Raw genomic sequence first — 18034 nt, forward strand, 5'->3', positions numbered from 1 at the left:
TTTTGATTGAAGATGATTGAAATTTGAAAAGACGCTATACGTTAGTTTTAGAGAGTCGAATAGTATGGAAGCAATGGAGATCGAGTACATGTAGTTGCGGGTTTTATGGGGACGATGTGTGTCGTCTTATCCACAAATAGACAAAAAAAGAAAATGAAAAGAAAAGAAAAAAAAAAACAAACATATCCCCACCGTTTTGTGCATGCATGTAAAGTAATCTTTGAGGCAACACGTATCATAGTGTTTGTCGAATAATTGAAACTTGTGTACCACGTATACATGTTATTGCCATGACTCACTTCGGTTCAATTTCAATCCGAGGGTTGAGAGATTGATGAAATGGGTGAGAAATCTCTATCTGCGGCTGACGATATTATGGTCTTAGATCCATGGCTACTGGAAGGTAACTCACCTTGTACAAGTGATTGCTGATAAACTGGGTGAGAAATCTCTATCTGCGGCTGCTCCGGCGACACTCCGACTATAATTTCCATAAAGACACGTAATCAGAAGCTGATAACTAATCTTAGGGTAAAATGACAATTTTACCCCTTTGACCCAACTAGACATACCGAAGTCCCAAATCTAACTTATTAAGCCTAACTCTCATGTGGCCCCTTTAAGGATTCCTTAAGGGCCTATTAACTGACCATTTACCGAATTGGGCTTTATTCCCTAAATGGGACCAAGATATCCAAGTCCAACATAATAATTATCAAGGGCCCAACTTGGCCTAAGAAGGCCCAATACTCGAGTCCTAAGTCCTCAAGTCCAAAATCATGCTTCACAGTGGGCCATGAGGCCCAAAAGTCCTTTAGTTCTTGAACTGCAGGTGTACACACGGTGTAACGGGCATATACGCCCAACATACACTGCCTTGACCAGAGATTGAGGATTTGACCCAGTACGCGACGTGTAACGGGGAGTACGCCCAGCGTACTGGCCAGTTCCCTAAAAGCTTAATTTTTGACTTAATCCAGTAAGCCTTTCGTCCAAACTGTAGATCCAGGTCATTTAAGACATCTTAAACCATAAAGTCATGAACTTTATGTGCATGCATACAAGGTTGGGGTCAAAACATGACTTTGGTCCATCTAACTAGCCCCAAAACTCACTAACCCTTGCATGGTTGTTGCTTAACCATCAAGATCTGATTTTTATGACTCATAGTGCCTCTAGGAGTCCAAAAGGACATATATTATGGTCTGAAGTTGTCAAGATGCAAGAACTCTCAACAATGGAGTCCAAAAGTAACTTTAAACATTCCAACAACAAATCTAAGAAAATAATGGCCAAGATTGGAACTTGATACCTCAACTAAGTCAGAAATGGTGCTACTCTTCTGGATTCACAAGCTTTGGTGGATCCTTGCTCCTTCTTCAAGTTCCTTTTTCTTCTAATTCCCCTAAAACTACACCAAATGCTCTCAAATGGCTAAGAACACACAAAAGTAGGCTAGGGTTTTCGAGATGACTGCTTAAGGGAGTTAGCGAGGGTGGTCCAAGGTCATAACATCCTTTATATAGAGATAAGTCCCCAAAATTAAGGTTAAAAACATTGCACACGTACGTTGCGCGTACCCTTTGGTACGATGGGTGTACGCGTTTAAGCCCGCATCTTGGATCTTGATTACGCTGGGGTACATGGGGGTTACACCCTGCGTTTGTCCGTCATCAGCTTTTTCATGAAGGCCCAAAAGGCCCAATTCCGAACTCATAAAATTATTTTCCTTAAATAAATACAAATTTAATACCTCATAAATCTCGAGCGCTACAGAATCCTTCAATTAGCCTAAAACACAACCAACCAACTAGTCCATTTGGGTCTAAGAATCTAGGCCCAAACAGATGACCCAAACCCGAAGCCCAAAGTCCGAAACCCCAAACAGAGGTGTACCTATTGTACATTGGGCATACCCTCCCCTCACATTGACCATCTACGGGATGGTTGACTCTGTACGCGGGGCGTACATCGACTTACGCGGGGCGTACTCGCAGAACTTCCAAACTATTTTTATAACTTAATCAGTTAAGATCTAAACTTCATAGAACCACCAAATGAAGCTCTTAATGCACAAAGTTGGCACCTTTATGCATTTTCATTGTTCAAAGGGTCTTAATGACTAACTTAACCCAATAATACTTATCTAGGACATGCATGAATGGTTTCTAGCTTCAAAGATTGCAACTTTATGGGCTTATAACCTCTGGAATGCTAAGAGTGGCAACTCAAAGCTCCTAAAGTGGTGTCTACCCACTAGATCTTGCTCATGAGGCCAAAAGGCACCAAAAACCAACATATTCATACATAACAACATCTAGTGATCAAGCTCAGATCTTTTTACCTTCTTTGGGTTGAAAATGTAGCAATGAGTCCCGATCTACAAGCCCTCCCTTAAACCACCACCTTGTATTGAGCTTCTACTTTTTGAAATGCACCAAAAAAACCACCCAAAATGCACCCACAAAGCTCACAACACTCTTGGGTGAAGCGACCACTCAAATTTAGGGTTTAAGGCTCTGAGAATGAAAGAGAGGTGCACTCCCTTGGACTTAAGGTGCTTTAAATAGTGAGCCAACCCTAAAAATTAGGGTTTTGGAGATCCTGGACGTACGTTGGGCCTACTCCCTATACGTTGGGCGTACATCTTTGCATCCGCGTTTCACTTATACAACACTACGTCGGGCGTTCCTAGATTACACTGAGCGTACTCATTGTTTATCACCTTTGCATGCATGCATAAATACAGCTTTTCCCACCCAGGGACCAAAACTGCCAAAGCCTTCAAACTATCATAACTCCCTTATTCTAGGTCTGTAAGGTGGTGAGAAGCCCTACACCCCTAACAACACGCCCTAGCCTTACAACATTCCGAATAAAACCCAAAACCCATAAAGGGATCGAATTGTCACTTTACCGATATACCCCTTTGGCTTCAAGACACGACCCAACTCCCGAATCACCTCATTTACATTATCTATACATAAATAGGTTTAGATATCTCTCTCTTCCAAAGGCCCCAAACCTTATGATAATCTATCCTTAGGCCATAGTCCCGAATTAGGAAAGCGATTTGGAACAGGACGTTACAGTGTGCGTGCACACGGAACGGGGGAGTGGCACACCTGTGTTCAAGAAGGGGGTGGCGTGGATCGATAGACTTTCCACACGCGACATTTTCTGGGGGAACAACATAGCACCAACGTACGGTGCACCTTCAGAAAGGTGCGTGACACGCATCCTGATGACTATATAAGCATCCCATATTTCCATTATTTTCACATATTTTCACTCCCATTTATCTCTGAAGACATTTTCTTCTTGTAGTTTGATTTTTTTGGGTTTCTTGAGATATTTTAGTGGAACTCTAATGAGTCTAGGAGCCCAACGAAAATGAGCTTTTGGGTCGGAGTTCTGCCCGTGCAATTTCTCGGTTTTTGCTAAAATTCCTGTAAGTTAAGCTACACTTACTATACTTTAAGTGTAACTTATATTTATATTAATAGTAGTTCTTGTTGTAACATCTCAATTTCAAGGTATTTTACATTTTGACAATTGGTATGAGTATTGTTTGCAAATTTGGTTCCACATGACATTTTTGTAAAATTTGAGAACTCCTTGCGTACGTTGGGCGTACCTAAGTGTATGTTGGGCATACATGGCCTGGACCAAAACCCTAATATTTTGGGTTTGTGCACTATTTATACATCCTTGACTCTCAAGGTTGCTTTCATTCATTAGCCTCCAACGAAGTTGTGCTCATCGAAAGCATGAGTTTTGTTGAGGCCAAAAGACTTGGGATTGTAGGAAGTCGACATGATAACTTGAGTGTATCGAAAACCTGCTTTGATACCAATTGGAGATTAGTATCATTCGGATACATTTCAAGTAAAATAAACAAAGATTAAGTAAATTAACTTAAACAAACAAAGAACATAAAAAGTAAAGATCACGAGATATTCACAAAATTGTCTTTCACCAAGAAAGAGTTTTGTTTTCACCAAGAAAACAGGTTGTCACAAAGACGGTTTCCAAGACTTACATTAGGGTTTCACCCTAATGTTGTATATATACTAATCTATACTAGTATACCCCTTAATTGAAGAGATTGTATCTAATCTATACTAAGAACCGATCTTATCACAAAGATGTGCATTTACTTAGAGCATTAGGTATGAGTCACATTACAACACTTAATTTAAATGCCACCTCAATCATAACGCCAAGGGGGAATGATGTTCCCTATGTTATAACATGTTAAAACATGTTAAGAGGTAGAGAGAGAAAGAAAATGATTATGATAAAGGCAACAATTAATTAAACTTCTCGTTTCATCTCGTCTTCTTCACAACGAGATATGCCATAACACCCCCTTAATGGGAAAGGGGAGGAGAAGGGGGTGTTCACTATGTTATGAGGTGTCACCTTAGCCATAACCTCACTTCTCGTTGCCCGCACCGTATGCTCTTAGACACACATGGGCGACATGAGGATAAGGTTTCCGACATTAACCAGAGTCATCTTTAAGGCGGCAATCGAAGAATGGAGTGTCACATTTAGGGCTTTTAGTTTTAACATTTTAGCTTTGTTTTCTTCGTTATTTGTGGGATTTATAAAAGTTTAGATATAGTAGAATTTGTGGGCTTTTTGAATATGAGGAGTTTAAACTGTGATTAGGATTTGTAAAGTTTTGATTTTAGATTAAGATTACTAATTTTTATAACGGTTTTCTTTCAAAAGCTAGAAGTATCATCTTATATTTCTTCTAAAAAATAACTTTTTTATATAAATCATGTTTTTATAGTAGATCTGTAACACCTTGTTTATTAAATAACTAAATAATATTAAATTAACTAAATAAATAAATAAACCCCGGGATGAGAAATGTATTTTTTATATTATTTTTTTCGAGCCTTAAATCCATAATAATTTAGGGATGTTAGCCTGGGGAGTTAATTGTCATAATTTTTGGAATTTTGGGTGTTAGGTGTAAATTTTGGAGCCATTTTGTAAATATTTATAAAGGCAGGGGCTGGTTGGTAATTATTGGAACTTAAATTGAAAGGATTTTTGAATGTTGGAGGCTGAATGGTAATTTATGGATCCATTTTGAAAAGATTAAGAGTGGGAGGGACCAGATGTGTCAAAATCGTATAGAGTTTGTATGACACAGGATTGAATCCGGTAAATTGGTTTCCCTCCCATCTCATCTCTCAAACCTAACCCTAGGGCACACTTCATCAGCCGTCACCACCATGAGAAGCCTCTTAGGCTGCCGTTGCCAGTCGAGTTTGAGCTCCATCCGTCCGTCGCCTGCTACCTCGCCTATGAGCACCACAATAATACCTGGTACCGGAGACGTGGTGAGAAGCTGTAAGAGCTGTCGAGACCCACAAACGAAACTGTGAACGTCGCTTCCCTCCTCCGGGGAAGACACAACCTATACTCTCCGCTGCGACCACCCCCCTTCGCTTCCCGTCTTCACGCCGATACACTGCCGGAAAATTGTAGGTTTTTCATAAACCTGTGTCTTCAAGACTTCAATAAAACAGTGACAAAACTGGAAAAAAAAACAAAAGGATTTCACCAGCTTAATGCTTTATTCAGTGAAAAGTAAATTTAGAGGAGATGATCCTCAACACGTACACAAGCATAAACTATTTATACACAAGAAAATGAGACTAAATAGCAACTAACTTCACCTAACATGAGACCCGGACTGCATAGCCTACATGGATTTGATTTATTCTTGCTAACTATTAAAAAAATGTGCATTATTAAAAACTAAATAAAAACTTACTAGACTCAGAATTATAACAACATTTCCCCCTTTAATTCTGAGCTCCAATCTTCTTGATGCCAATCATCCTACACATTTCATCATGCTTCACCCTGGCTAATGGCTTGGTAAGCATGTCTGCCTTTTGTTCCTTCCCATGTACATGCGTAACTTCAATTTTCCCATTTTCAACACACTCCCTGATGAAATGAAATCTCACATCTATGTGTTTACTCCTACCATGAAACACTGGGTTTTTCATAAGTTCTAGGGCTGATTTATTATCAACAAACATCTTTACTGGAGGAATATTTTGACCTGTTATCTCTGTTAGCAATCTTCTTAGCCAAATACCTTGGCATGCTGTCATAGTTGTTGCCATGAACTCAGCCTCATACGAAGATAGAGTTACACATCTATGTTTTTGTGATGACCACGTGACCATGTTCCCATTGACATAGAAAACCATGCCCCGTGTACTCATCCTGTCATTTACATCCTTTGCATGATCACTATCTAAAAATCCTAAGATTGTGATCTTGTTCTCTCTCTGTGTGTAGATCAAACCATGGTCCAAGGTTCCTTTGATGTACCTTAGTATTCCTTTTACAGCTTGCAGTTGGACTTTGGTGGGTGTTTCCATGAAGCGACTAACCACACCCACAACAAAGGACAAGTCTGGTCTTGTATGGGCCAAGTATTTGAGTCCACCTACAATGCTCCTATACTCTGTTGGATTCACCAAGTATCCATCTCCTTCCTTTGTTAATGATAACTTATGCTCCATGGGACATCTCGTAGGATTACAGTCAAGCATTCGTGTCTTTTTTAGCAGTTTTCTAGCATAGGTCTATTGTTTTAGAGTAATGCATTGGTTTTGTTGACATACCTCAATTCCCAGGTAGTATGTTAGAAGCCCATGGTCGCTCATTTCAAACTTTTCATTCATCTCCATCTTGAATTTCTTCACTTCTTCAGTTGAGCTCCCTATCACTAGCAAATCATCGACATAAACCCCAACGATCAGTGTACTCTCACCTTTCTTTCTTGTGTAAACTGAATACTCTTTAGGGCATCTTCTGAATCCCAGATCTTTCAGGTGCTTATCCAAACATGCGTTCCAAGCTCTGGGAGCTTGTTTTAAGCCATACAACGCTTTAGAGAGCTTTAGTACCTTGTGAGCTTCATCTTTCTTCTGATAGCCATCTGGCTGAGACACATAGACCTCCTCTTCTAACTCGCCATTTAGAAATGTTGATTTCACATCTAGGTGATGCACCTTCCATCCATTTGAGGTTGCGAGGGATAGAATCAATCGAATTGTTTCGATTCTACCCACCGGTGCGAACACCTTGCCATAATCGATGCCCTGTTTCTGTACGTATCCCTTCACCACCAATCTCGCTTTGTGCTTGACTATTTTTCCCATCGGTTCCCTTTTCAATTTGAATACCCATTTCAATCCAATCGGCTTTCGATTCTTTGGGATATCTACCAGTCTCCATGTGTTGTTTCTTTCAATTGCATCCAATTCCACCTCCATTGCGTCTCGCCATTCCTTCTTTATGCTAGCTTCTTCGTATGATGTTGGTTCTTCATTGAAACTCATCATCATTAATTCTTCAGGGGGTAAGTGGATTTGCTCTGTGTTTTCATATAGATCGGTGAGTAATCTGTATCGTTTTGGTGCGCCACCGTCGATTGAACTTGATGCGGTGTTAGGATTGGAGTGAGGGCTCTGTGAATCTAGGGAAATTGGTGAATTGGGTGTTACCGGAGAGTTTATTGGGGATATTGAGGAAATATAATCCGGGTGACCCGAGTCACTTAATTGGTCATCAATTCCCCGATTATTTGAATTTTGAGACCCGTTTTCTTGATTTGGAGCATCCGGTGCCCATTCTTCTTTGTCTTCAAAGAATTTTTCTGTGAATTCAAATCCTTCCACCGTGAAACTCATTCGTGGTGTCGATTTGATCTTCACACTTTTCTCCGAATTCCAAGCTCGTTCTTCTTCGAATACCATGTCTCGACTCACACACATTTTTCCTATATCTAGGTCTAGTAATCTATATGCTTTCGAACCTTTTTCGATTCCGAGATGGACTAATGGCATGCTTTTGTCTTAGAGCTTCTTTAGATATCCCTTTGCAATTTTCATGTGAGCTACACACCCAAAAACTCTAAGGTGATTGGTTTGTGGTTTCCTGCCAGTTAAAGCTTCATATGGAGTTGAGTCCTTTAACGCTTTTGTTTGAACTATGTTTAAGACATAAACCAAGTGTGACACTAGCTCTCCCCACAAGCTATTTGGCATTGTCATTGTCTTCAAATTGCATCTCACCATCTCCAGTACTATGCGATTTCGTCTCTCTACTACTCCATTTTGTTGTGGAGAGTAGGGAGACGTGTAATGTCTCTCCATGCCAGTCTCCTTGCAGTATCTTGTGAAATCATTCGACAAGAATTCACCGCCTCTATCTGTTCTCAACACTTTCACACTTTCCCCTGTATCGATCTCCACTTTATTTCTGAAATTCTTGAACACTTGAAATGCTTCGTCTTTAGTTTTCATCAGATACACCCACATTACCCTACTGAAATCATCAACTATCAGCATAAAGTACCTATTCCCAGACAATGTGGGTGGTGAGATTGGTCCACACAAGTCACTGTGGATTAACTCAAGTCTCTTCTTTACTCTAAATGATGCTTGTGCTAGAAAGGGGTTCCTCATCTGTTTTCCCACCAAACATCCTTCACAGGGCGATGAAGGAATCTTGATCTTTGGTACTCCGATGATCATCTCTTTGTCAACCATTTGTTTCAAGGAGTTAAAGTTCGTGTGTCAAAGTCGCTTATGCCATAGCCACATTGACTCATCAGCTTCAATGTTTAGACACACGACACTGACTGCTTCCAACTCTATCTTGTAGAGTCTGTTGCTTGACCTGCGAACCTTCATGAGTAGTTTTCCAGACGAGTCATGCACCCATAAAAATAGGTCCTTGATCCTTATTTCATCTCCACCTTCCGCCAGTTGACCTAAACTGATGATGTTACTACATAGATAAGGAATATAGTATACATTATCAAGTTTTTGTCTTCCACCATCTTTACATTTGAACACGATCGAGCCTTTTCCCTTAATCCTTACTTTGGAATCATTTCCAAAATTCACCTGGCCATGGATTGACTCATTCAAAATTTTAAACTTTGATTTATCACCAGTCATGTGATTGTTGGCCCGACAATCAGGATACCAAACCTTTGATTGATTCATGCAACCACCCTTTGTTTTTAACTCTGGTTTCAGTTTTTCTTCATTTAGAAATACTTCCCCTATCTCTTCTCTTCCATCAATAGTCGAGAGTAGCAATGCAGGTTCATTGTCTTCATGGATCAAATTAATTTCATGACTTCTCTCCTTTCTCGGGTTCTTGCATTCAGCAGTATAATGGCCATACTCTTGGCAATTGTAGCATTGTATCTTGCTCTTGTCAAGACTGCTTGATCCATGCATGTTTGATTTTTTTATTATTATGATCACCTCTACCACGACTGTCGCGACCACTACTATTGTTTCTTCCTCGACCTCTGCCTCTACCTCGAGAACCATTGGAACCGCCACGATTTGATTTGAATTTCGCATCTCCTTGTCCTTTTTTCTTGTTTCTCTTTGACCATTCCTGGTAAGTCAGAAGAAGTTTCTGATCATCACTTTCTCCAAATCCTTTCATTCTCTCTTCATGCGCCTTTAGACGACCGATAACCTCTTCCACAAACATCTCGTCTAAATCTCCAAATTGTTCGAGAGTCGAAGCAATTTGAAGAAATTTGTTTGAGACTGCCCTAAGTAATTTCTTCACAACATAGGACTCTTGAATCGTCTCACCTAATGTTCGCATAGTACTTACAATGTTTGTGATTTTTCCTGTGAAATCGTCCACACTTTCTGACTCTTTCATTGTCAATGCTTCAAATTCAGCTTTCAATGTCTGAATTCGAGCTGATTTCACCCTGTCTGCTCCCACAAACATTGTTTTTAGGGCTTGCCATGCTTCTTTTGCCGTCTTCTTCTCCGCTAACACCATTAGAAGGTCTTCAGGTACTCCCTGATAAATGGCTGCCAACGCCATGTTATCCTTCTTTGATTCAACAAGAGTATTTGCAGTTATGGGCTCAACTGCATCTCAGACACCCTGTGCCAACATGAAGACTCTCATCTTGATCGCCCATGCACCATAATTCGATCTTGTCAGCATCAGATAATGGAGTGTAACTTGACCATGTTTCTCACCATTTTCGTTGTTGCCACTACTGCCACTAACCGTCATCTCTTCGCGAGATTGATACTTGGGCATACACTACCACAAGGCTCTGATACCAAATGTAGGTTTTTCACAAACCTGTGTCTTCAAGACTTCAATGAAACAGTGAAAAAACTGGAAAAAAAAAACAAAAGGATTTCACAAGCTTAATGCTTTATTCATTGAAAAGTAAATTTGGAGGAGATGATCCTCAACGTACACAAGCATAAACTATTTATACACAAGAAAATGCGACTAAGTAGCAACTGACTTTACCTAACATGAGACTCGGACTGCATAGCCTACATGGCTTTGATTTATTCTTGCTAACTGTTAAAAAAATGTGCATTATTAAAAACTTAATAAAAACTTACTAGACTCAGAATTATAACAACAAAAATCTCGGTAATTCCTCCTCATGTGCGCGATGTTGTTGTTTCTTTTGCTGCCAGACTTGGCCGCCATTTCTGTTAATCTCAACGTCGTCAGCCACCAAGTGGGTGGCTGAGAGTGGTCATTTCATGTTATGTTTTACAAGTATTGTTGCTAGAACTCATGTAGAGTGTTGGCCGGAGGTAGGCGCACCGCCATGGCAACCAACCATGGTGGCTGCCATTTTCTGCCACTCATTGCCGCCACCAGCCACCGTCTAGAGGTGGCTGTGTGTGTAGTATGGTGTGTGAGTGTGTGTTCTATTGATAATTGTTATAGCAATTTTTCTTAGTAAAAAGTGAAGGAAGACCACCACCGCAGCTGTGAGGTGGTGGCTGCCGCCGCGAGCCGCTGTCGACCACCATCGCCCGTGGTGGCAACGGGTGGTGCTCAACATAGTGAAACCCTAATTGGCCCAATAGTTTGATCATGGACTTCATTGGCATGTGCTTGGGTTAGACACCCTAATTATGGTTTAGAAAACCCTAATTATGGGTTTGTTGGTTTGGGCCTATCGGGACCCGCGTTTGGGCCAGTGAACTGAAGTTATGACTTATGCCAATTCCATTGTATGTTGGCTTAATGGAATAATGGACTTAATGGGTTAAGTGAGAACACTTAACCCTAATCATCATTTCATGTGGAAACCCTAATTGTGTTGGGTTTTGAGTTGGACCCTTTTCTATTGGGTCTAGATGTTTGGACTATTGATGGGCCCTCTAAGAACAAGTATGGACTAGAATAATTAGATTGGGTTTTAGGTAAGACCCATTGGACATGCTTGGGCCCAATTTGGAAACTCATACCATAGGTGGGCCATAATTGGGCCTTGAAGATTATGAGTTAGTGGACCATCAGAATGTTAAGTGTTGGACCAAGAACAAATGGTTGGGCCTTAAGGTAAGACCATGTGAGGATTTTGGGCCAAGTTTGGAAAATTAGGCCATATGTTGGGCCTTGGTTGACTATTTGACTTTTGAGCCTTTAGAGTATGAGTTTGGGCCTTAATCTTGGACCAAGCTAGGTTAGGGGTAAAATGGTCTTTTTACCCCAAGTGGGGATTTTAGAATTATGTATTAGAAACCCAAATAGTTAATTGGGTTTTGTTTTTATGTTGACAGCTTGGAGATCTGTCAGCCAGCAGCCCGAGATTTATTTGCGGGACTTCAGCAGTGTGAGGTGAGTTTCCTTCAGTAGGAACGAGTCTAAGGCACCAAGTCTGGCCCGTATATATGATATATTAGTAGCTGAGTGTGGGTAGGGCCCGAATCTCATAGTAGCCGAGAGTGGGCGGGGCCCGTATCTCATAGTATTATTCGAGTATGGATATGTGATTGTTTGATAGAATTAGATATTTGTAGTCTGTGTGATACTTGTATGCATGTTAGTAGCTTAGTTTGGGCGGGGCTCGAATTTCATAGTAGTCGAGTGTGGGTGGGGCTTGAATCTTGTAGTATTATTTGAGTAGAGTTATGTGTCTGTTTAATAGAATTAGAGATACTTGTTGTCTGTGTGAAACATGTATGCATGTCAGTAGCTGAGTGTTGGTGAGGCCCAAATCTCAGAGTAGCCGAGTGTGGGCGGGCCCGAATATCCTAGACAGCGGAGTGTGGGCGGTGCCCGAATCTCCTAGACAGTAGGGTATGGGTGGGGCCCAAATCTCCTAGACAGCAGGGTGTGGGCAGAGCCTGAATCTCCATGAGAGTGGGCGGGGCATGTATTTCCTATTTGCATGTTATGTGTATGGTATGTGGTAGCTTGGGGAGACTCACTAAGCTTCGTGCTTATAGTTTTCAGTTTTGGTTTCATGTACTCCCGGTAGCGGAAGGAAGAACTCGGGATGACTGCATAACATACACCATTGATTTTAGCCTGTGATGTTTTACTCTGATAAATTGATACTCTGATTATAATGTTTTGAGATATTGACTATGTTTGATGAAAGATTTGATAACTATAGTTGTACTTAATGATTTGAAAACGAAATTTTTTGACTGTATTTTTGGGATGTTTCAAGATCTATCATGTTCTTAGTTAAAAAAACATAAGCAATGAGCTATAAGCAATGACGATCAAAGACATTCATTGAAGAAATATTTGTCCTTTCGTTGTTAAAGGAATAATAATTATAAATAGTTGTTTGTCGTTTGTTGTTTAAGAATTATACATCGTTAATAATGTAAGAATAGTAATAGTGTAAGTGTCAATAATGTAAAATATTCGTTTTTCATGTTTTGCAATCATACGATTGCAATAATGTAAATCGGTTTGTATCAGACTCTTGAAGAGTCTACAAATAGGGCATTGTCCATTATGAATAAAACATAGTTATTGTGTGTAACATGAGACCCGGAGCTTTCTTTGTTGAAATTTATATTTCTGAATAGCAGAATTCGTATTCAATTTTGTATTTTCAATTTATAAACACAACATTCAAATTAGAAATCTTATCTATCATCATCTTTATTATTATCATTATTATTATCCGATTTCATATACTTATTTTGTGTGTGTAGGGTAGGGGATGCCCCCTTAGTAGCTCCGACATATGGTGTACAATATGGTTGATGGTGTGAGCACCATGACTCATACGTGATGTTGAGTTGAACGAACAACCATGACTTTAAAACTGTCCCTTTTACGAGTGATGTTGAGGTGGTGCGGTGTTTTGTGTCCCCCTTCACATCCAACTATGTGACTTTCTCTCTTATTTTTTCTTCAATTCATCTTCTTTCAACTTTTACCTACATATTGATTACGTTGGTGAACATCAACCCTCTCTCATATGTACTAAGGTAGTGGCATACATGACTGATGGATCATGAATGGTGTGATGATCATACCTGTCGGCATCGACCTAAGATATACATGTGCACGCAAATACTTACATACATGCATACATAATATATGCATTCAAGCAAGATGTTTTTTCTTTTTTCTTTTTTAATTTTTCTGAGCTATTTTTATCATAAAAGAAAACCAAAAATGTTAAAATTTATAGTATATGCTCTAAGAGATGATATACATATCAATATACAATTATAAAACTTAATAACATTCTTTAATTTTTTTTCTTCCCTAACATCATTTATCATAATTTTTTACTATAAATTCATCATTTGAGTTTTTCTTTGACATTTCAGCAAAGTTGTGTTTTTATATCATTCCGGTGGTTATATATAAGGAGGAGAAGTTAGAAGTTCGTGACAAGTTCGAATCTCGCCTAAAAAACAAATTCAAAACTCATGAAAAAGTGTGACAGTCATCGTAGTTCCAAACTTTCTAGGTTTCGAAATATTTAATAATGTAGTCTCAAACATGTTTTTTTTTTTTTAATAATATCTTTTAAGGAAAATCATGTTCAATACTCAAAAAATAAGTTCAAAACCAATGAAAATTGCAAAAATTGTTATATCTGTTTATCAAATGTGATAATATTCAACAGCGTTTATGAATGTAGAAACATTCTTTGTCGAATTGTTTTTGCACTTGCTAATCGCTACTTTTCTAAAGTGATTATTCACATAGTTAATATGGTTATTTTTGATAGAGTAATGTAATTAATATCATTGACAAATTGATTCTAAAATATGCAGGTTAAAATAACTAGAAACTTATTTTTCCAGTTTATTCAATTCGTTACGATCTTTTGGAGTTTGGACCTCTCCTAAGAAATCAAATTTACCAAATAAAATCTTTAAATTAACAGAAACAAAATAGCTAACACGTCTATTCTTTCACCTTATTTTCAGCTATATATTCAAGCATCGAGATCATATCAATACTATTTTTCATTTAATGTTAATTAAATAAACCAACACATCCAACTCAACGAAAGAGAACAAGAAAAAAAATTCTATTAATTATCACAATAGTAGATATCCTTGTCAGTTTTCATAATAAATACTTATTGGCAAAAAACAAATTTGGATTAGAAAGTACATACTTTTATTTAATTTTAAGACATGAAAAGTGTTTAATTAATTTTAGAATGGCCAACGCTAAAGCAAAAATTAACTCCCAAAGTCAACAAAATGAAAAGTGCACACGGAAGTTGACATTTGACAAGTTGAGTTTCACCAAATTCAAATTACCTTTACTTTTTTTCTTTTCCAATTATAATGCAAGAAAAACACAATAAACAAACTTTAAACTTACACCACTTGAAAAAGAAAAAAGAATCTGTTCTACCAGTTTCACTGAATTCCTTTGTTTATACTAGCTTTTCCCCAATGAGCTATATATACCAAATTTCATGAATCATGAACATGGTTATGGTATTACCAATACCATGACCACCTATGTGTAGTTCAAAACCCGCTTTACAATGAGTATCTTCAAGGAGCTAATCCTACTACCCTTACTCATACCTATCATTTTTAAAACAAAATCACCCACTTAAATAAAATACCACAAGTTAATATATCATGATATTAAACATGCATTGATTACGTGTCTTTCACACAAAAACATGAGATCTAGAGGAATCAAAGTTGGGACAAAAAAATGCAATTTTTGTTTTCAAACGTCAACATTAGTCCTTTGATTTCACAATATAATACGTTGGTAATGATATTGTACCTTTTAGAGGGAAAAAGGTGAGGTGAGGTCACTCCTTATTTGACTTAGTCCAGAAAAACCCTTTTCTCCGGGAAAAATCATGATCAGCCATTGACATGGATCGACTCCCTTTGGAACCACCAAAGGAGAAGTGTCTCTTTAAAAAAGGCGTTTTTGGTTTCCCCATAGAATTCTTCATGCTAGAGCTTGAACTCATCTTATTATTATGATTATGGCTTCTACTCTTGCTACCACTATTATCAAACATAATAACATCATCATCATCATCATCATCATCACCATCCACCACCCGGCTTCTAGTTCTTGATTTCTTCCTACTAATCTTAGCCTTCAATTCCATCTCCGCTTTTATTGCTTTTTCCGACATTTTAAAAGTCTGTTTCTCACCAAAAGTACAAACAGGACACGCCGGATCATACTTGTTGATCTCATCCGTCATATTTTCCAAACACTCTGCATGATAAACATGCCCGCATATCAAAATAGCCACAACCGCCAGCTCATTATTCGCTATAATCTTCTGTGTTCCCCATGACGACTTTTCGCTTAACAGCTTGGAACACGCGCCACATGTCTGCATATCAATGGACGAAACCCCCCCACTTGATCGGCTCATTTTAAAGTTCAATGACTCGCTATCGAATGACTCGTTGGAAGCGGGTACGGGTACGGGTATGGGTATGGGTATGGATATGGACCACCCGTCTGAAGATCCACGGTTTAATTCGTTGCTCCACCCGGACCCGGGGCCTTCTTCTGAGATTGAGAGGTTTGAGGACTTTGTAGATGGGATCCGGCTGTGTGACACCTGGCGACCCGGGGAACATGTGGGATGTCTTGGTGGGGGTGGGGATGCTGAAAAGGGTGTCTGTGTGGATGGGGATGATAATTTGGTTGGGTTTTTAGAGAGAGATTGAGCTTCTGAAAGGACAAGTGGAAAAACATGAGATAATCCATGGTCTATTTTGTTTAATGAGATAAATTTACCTGATTGAGGAACCGGGTATCCTTCAGAAGGTGATGACTTTTGCCACGTCAGATTTCTAAAACTTTCCAATGGACTACCCTCTTCTGATGCATAAGCAGTTCCAACTGTTGTTTGAGATTTATTGTCCAGCCTGTCATTTGTGGCAACAGTAGCACTATCAGAATACCAAGTCATGGAAGCTTCTTCACCTGCTACACGCCTCCTGTTCTCCCACCTAACACCCCATGATGGAGAATACCGGATATTTCTTGGGATCACATCACTACTTGATCCATTTGTTATAGCTCTTCTGTCTCTAGCAGCAACACAACAAGCAGACCCCATTTTCACTCACGTGCAAAATGTGTAACAATTACTTTCGCCAATCAGTATACCATCTTCTGTGATCTGAATATTCATGAGAATGATGATTTTGTTAGCAAAAACTATTGAAATGATGGAAGGTTGAAGATGGATATGGCTAAAGAGGATGACTTTTTGGGGGTGAAGGAGAGATTGAGTAAAATTAAGCAACAAACTAATGTAAAACTGTAAAAGTTAGAGGGGTATGTATTAAGAAAAGATAAGAAAGTGATGAGATGCATATTTAATGATGTTTGGGATTGGGAGACTTGCTTTTACTGAAATACAGAGGGGCTGATTGAACAATAATTCAGACATTAATAGCTCTTTGTTTGGATAAGTAAATCATTAATAAATTATGGAAAGCATATGATATTCTGCTTAAATATTGAATTCATGGTACTATTTCAGTCAATAATACAAGCTCAATTAAGCATATGTCAGTCTGGAGTCTGGACCCATGTAAAGACAAAAATAACAGAAGATACAAGTTTAGAGTCTCACATATGTCTGTAGCAGTAGTACTACTACTACCTTATGATGTGAGCCTATCAAATTAAATCACCAAATGAGGATAAATGAACGATCACTGCCAAATAAGCATTAGCTAATTACAAATACGGTATATTTGTAAATGAACAGGTCATGTTTCTGATTCAAGTATGGTTTAGAAATGCAAGAAACAGCTTGAAACAGTGAAACACCATGCAATTTGGAGCTAAATATAGATAATTTCCAATTCAATAATGATTTAACAAAACTCACTTTCTACTCCAACAATTTTACCAGAGTTCTATACCTAGAAAACTCTACAATCAATGAAACGCATGATAATAGATAAAAAATTGATTAATAGAAACAATTAAAAATTATTCCCTAGAAAAAAAATATATCGAGTAGATAGCGTCTGCTAATTTGCAGGAGGAAGGAGCTTAAAGTTGGTAATCAGTCACAGTAACCCTAGAAATAAAGCGAATCAAACACTTAATAGCAAGTAGAGATCCGAAATAACTGCCGATGAACACATAGTACAGTCGATTTATCAAATGACAAAACTAAAATTTAAAAAACCTAATTATTTCGACATATATAGCATCCAATTAACGAAAACCCCAAGCAATCCTCGTAGACATATACAAATAATGCATCATTTGCATCCATATATATATGTACGCACCTGCACACATCAAAATTGCAACCAGCAGAAACTAATATCACAGAACATACCTATTCACCGGTTGCCGGAGACACCAGAGAGAAAGAAGTGTCTGCTCCAGGTGAGAAAAAGGTTATATAGTGAGAGAGAGAGAGAGAGAGAGAGAGAGAGAGAGAGAGAGAGAGAATCCGATTCTTCTTCTACGGAGGAATTGGACGAGCGATGGCCGTCAAATATGGTTTTAGAGTAAAGTCGTTAACGATCTGCCGTTTGATTAGGATTTATTTACATTATTACTCCTTAAACTCTTTCCATTTGACTCTACAAGTCCAAATACTTCGTAATAAATTCATTTTCGCCCTTGTAAGTATACTTTACCAGTATTTTAGTTTATTATATTGTTTTTAGACAAGATTTTAGGGTACTTTATTACATTGATGTTTTAG

At 38.6% G+C, this 18034-nt stretch overlaps 2 protein-coding genes and 1 pseudogene across 3 annotated transcripts; all 3 read right to left on the bottom strand.

The window, feature by feature from the left end:
* Positions 1–5831: 5831 nt before the first annotated feature.
* Positions 5832–6566, bottom strand: LOC145046467 (secreted RxLR effector protein 161 pseudogene; annotated as a pseudogene).
* A 2061-nt stretch (positions 6567–8627) lies between these two features.
* LOC145046468 (uncharacterized) lies at positions 8628–9918 on the bottom strand. The gene is made up of 2 exons (XM_078994752.1): positions 9330–9918; positions 8628–9172 (listed from the first exon to the last, which is right to left on the bottom strand). Exons 1-2 carry the CDS (start codon positions 9916–9918, stop codon positions 8628–8630), a joined length of 1134 nt encoding a protein of 377 aa, XP_078850878.1.
* A 4677-nt stretch (positions 9919–14595) lies between these two features.
* LOC145047203 (uncharacterized) lies at positions 14596–17811 on the bottom strand. Of its 2 annotated transcripts, XM_078995434.1 has the most exons (5): positions 17660–17802; positions 16937–17021; positions 16090–16477; positions 15103–16023; positions 14596–14891 (listed from the first exon to the last, which is right to left on the bottom strand). In XM_078995434.1, the coding sequence occupies exons 3-4, from the start codon at positions 16412–16414 to the stop codon at positions 15131–15133; spliced, it is 1218 nt and encodes a 405-aa protein (XP_078851560.1). In that variant the 5' UTR covers positions 16415–16477; positions 16937–17021; positions 17660–17802; the 3' UTR covers positions 14596–14891; positions 15103–15130. The 2 variants fall into 2 exon arrangements, with proteins under 2 accessions (XP_078851560.1, XP_078851558.1); XM_078995432.1 differs by lacking the exon at positions 16937–17021 and having other exon boundaries at positions 17660–17811.
* Between the last annotated feature and the right edge of the window lie 223 nt (positions 17812–18034).

This window comes from Lactuca saligna, chromosome 5 (assembly GCF_052625555.1).
Source record: "Lactuca saligna cultivar CGN05327 chromosome 5, ASM5262555v1, whole genome shotgun sequence".
Lineage (NCBI taxonomy): Eukaryota > Viridiplantae > Streptophyta > Magnoliopsida > Asterales > Asteraceae > Lactuca > Lactuca saligna.

What these genes read in the sequence shown, in the direction of transcription:
- LOC145047203 (XM_078995432.1), bottom strand. Translation starts at nt 16,414, where the DNA reads ATGGGGTCTGCTTGTTGTGTTGCTGCTAGAGACAGAAGAGCTATAACA. An exon ending in ATACCCGGTTCCTCAATCAG is followed by an intron (nt 16,024 to 16,089) that starts GTAAATTTATCT and finishes TTGTCCTTTCAG; the next exon opens with AAGCTCAATCTCTCTCTAAA.
- LOC145046468 (XM_078994752.1), bottom strand. Translation starts at nt 9,918, where the DNA reads ATGGCGTTGGCAGCCATTTATCAGGGAGTACCTGAAGACCTTCTAATG. An exon ending in TCGCGACAGTCGTGGTAGAG is followed by an intron (nt 9,173 to 9,329) that starts GTGATCATAATA and finishes TGATCCATGAAG; the next exon opens with ACAATGAACCTGCATTGCTA.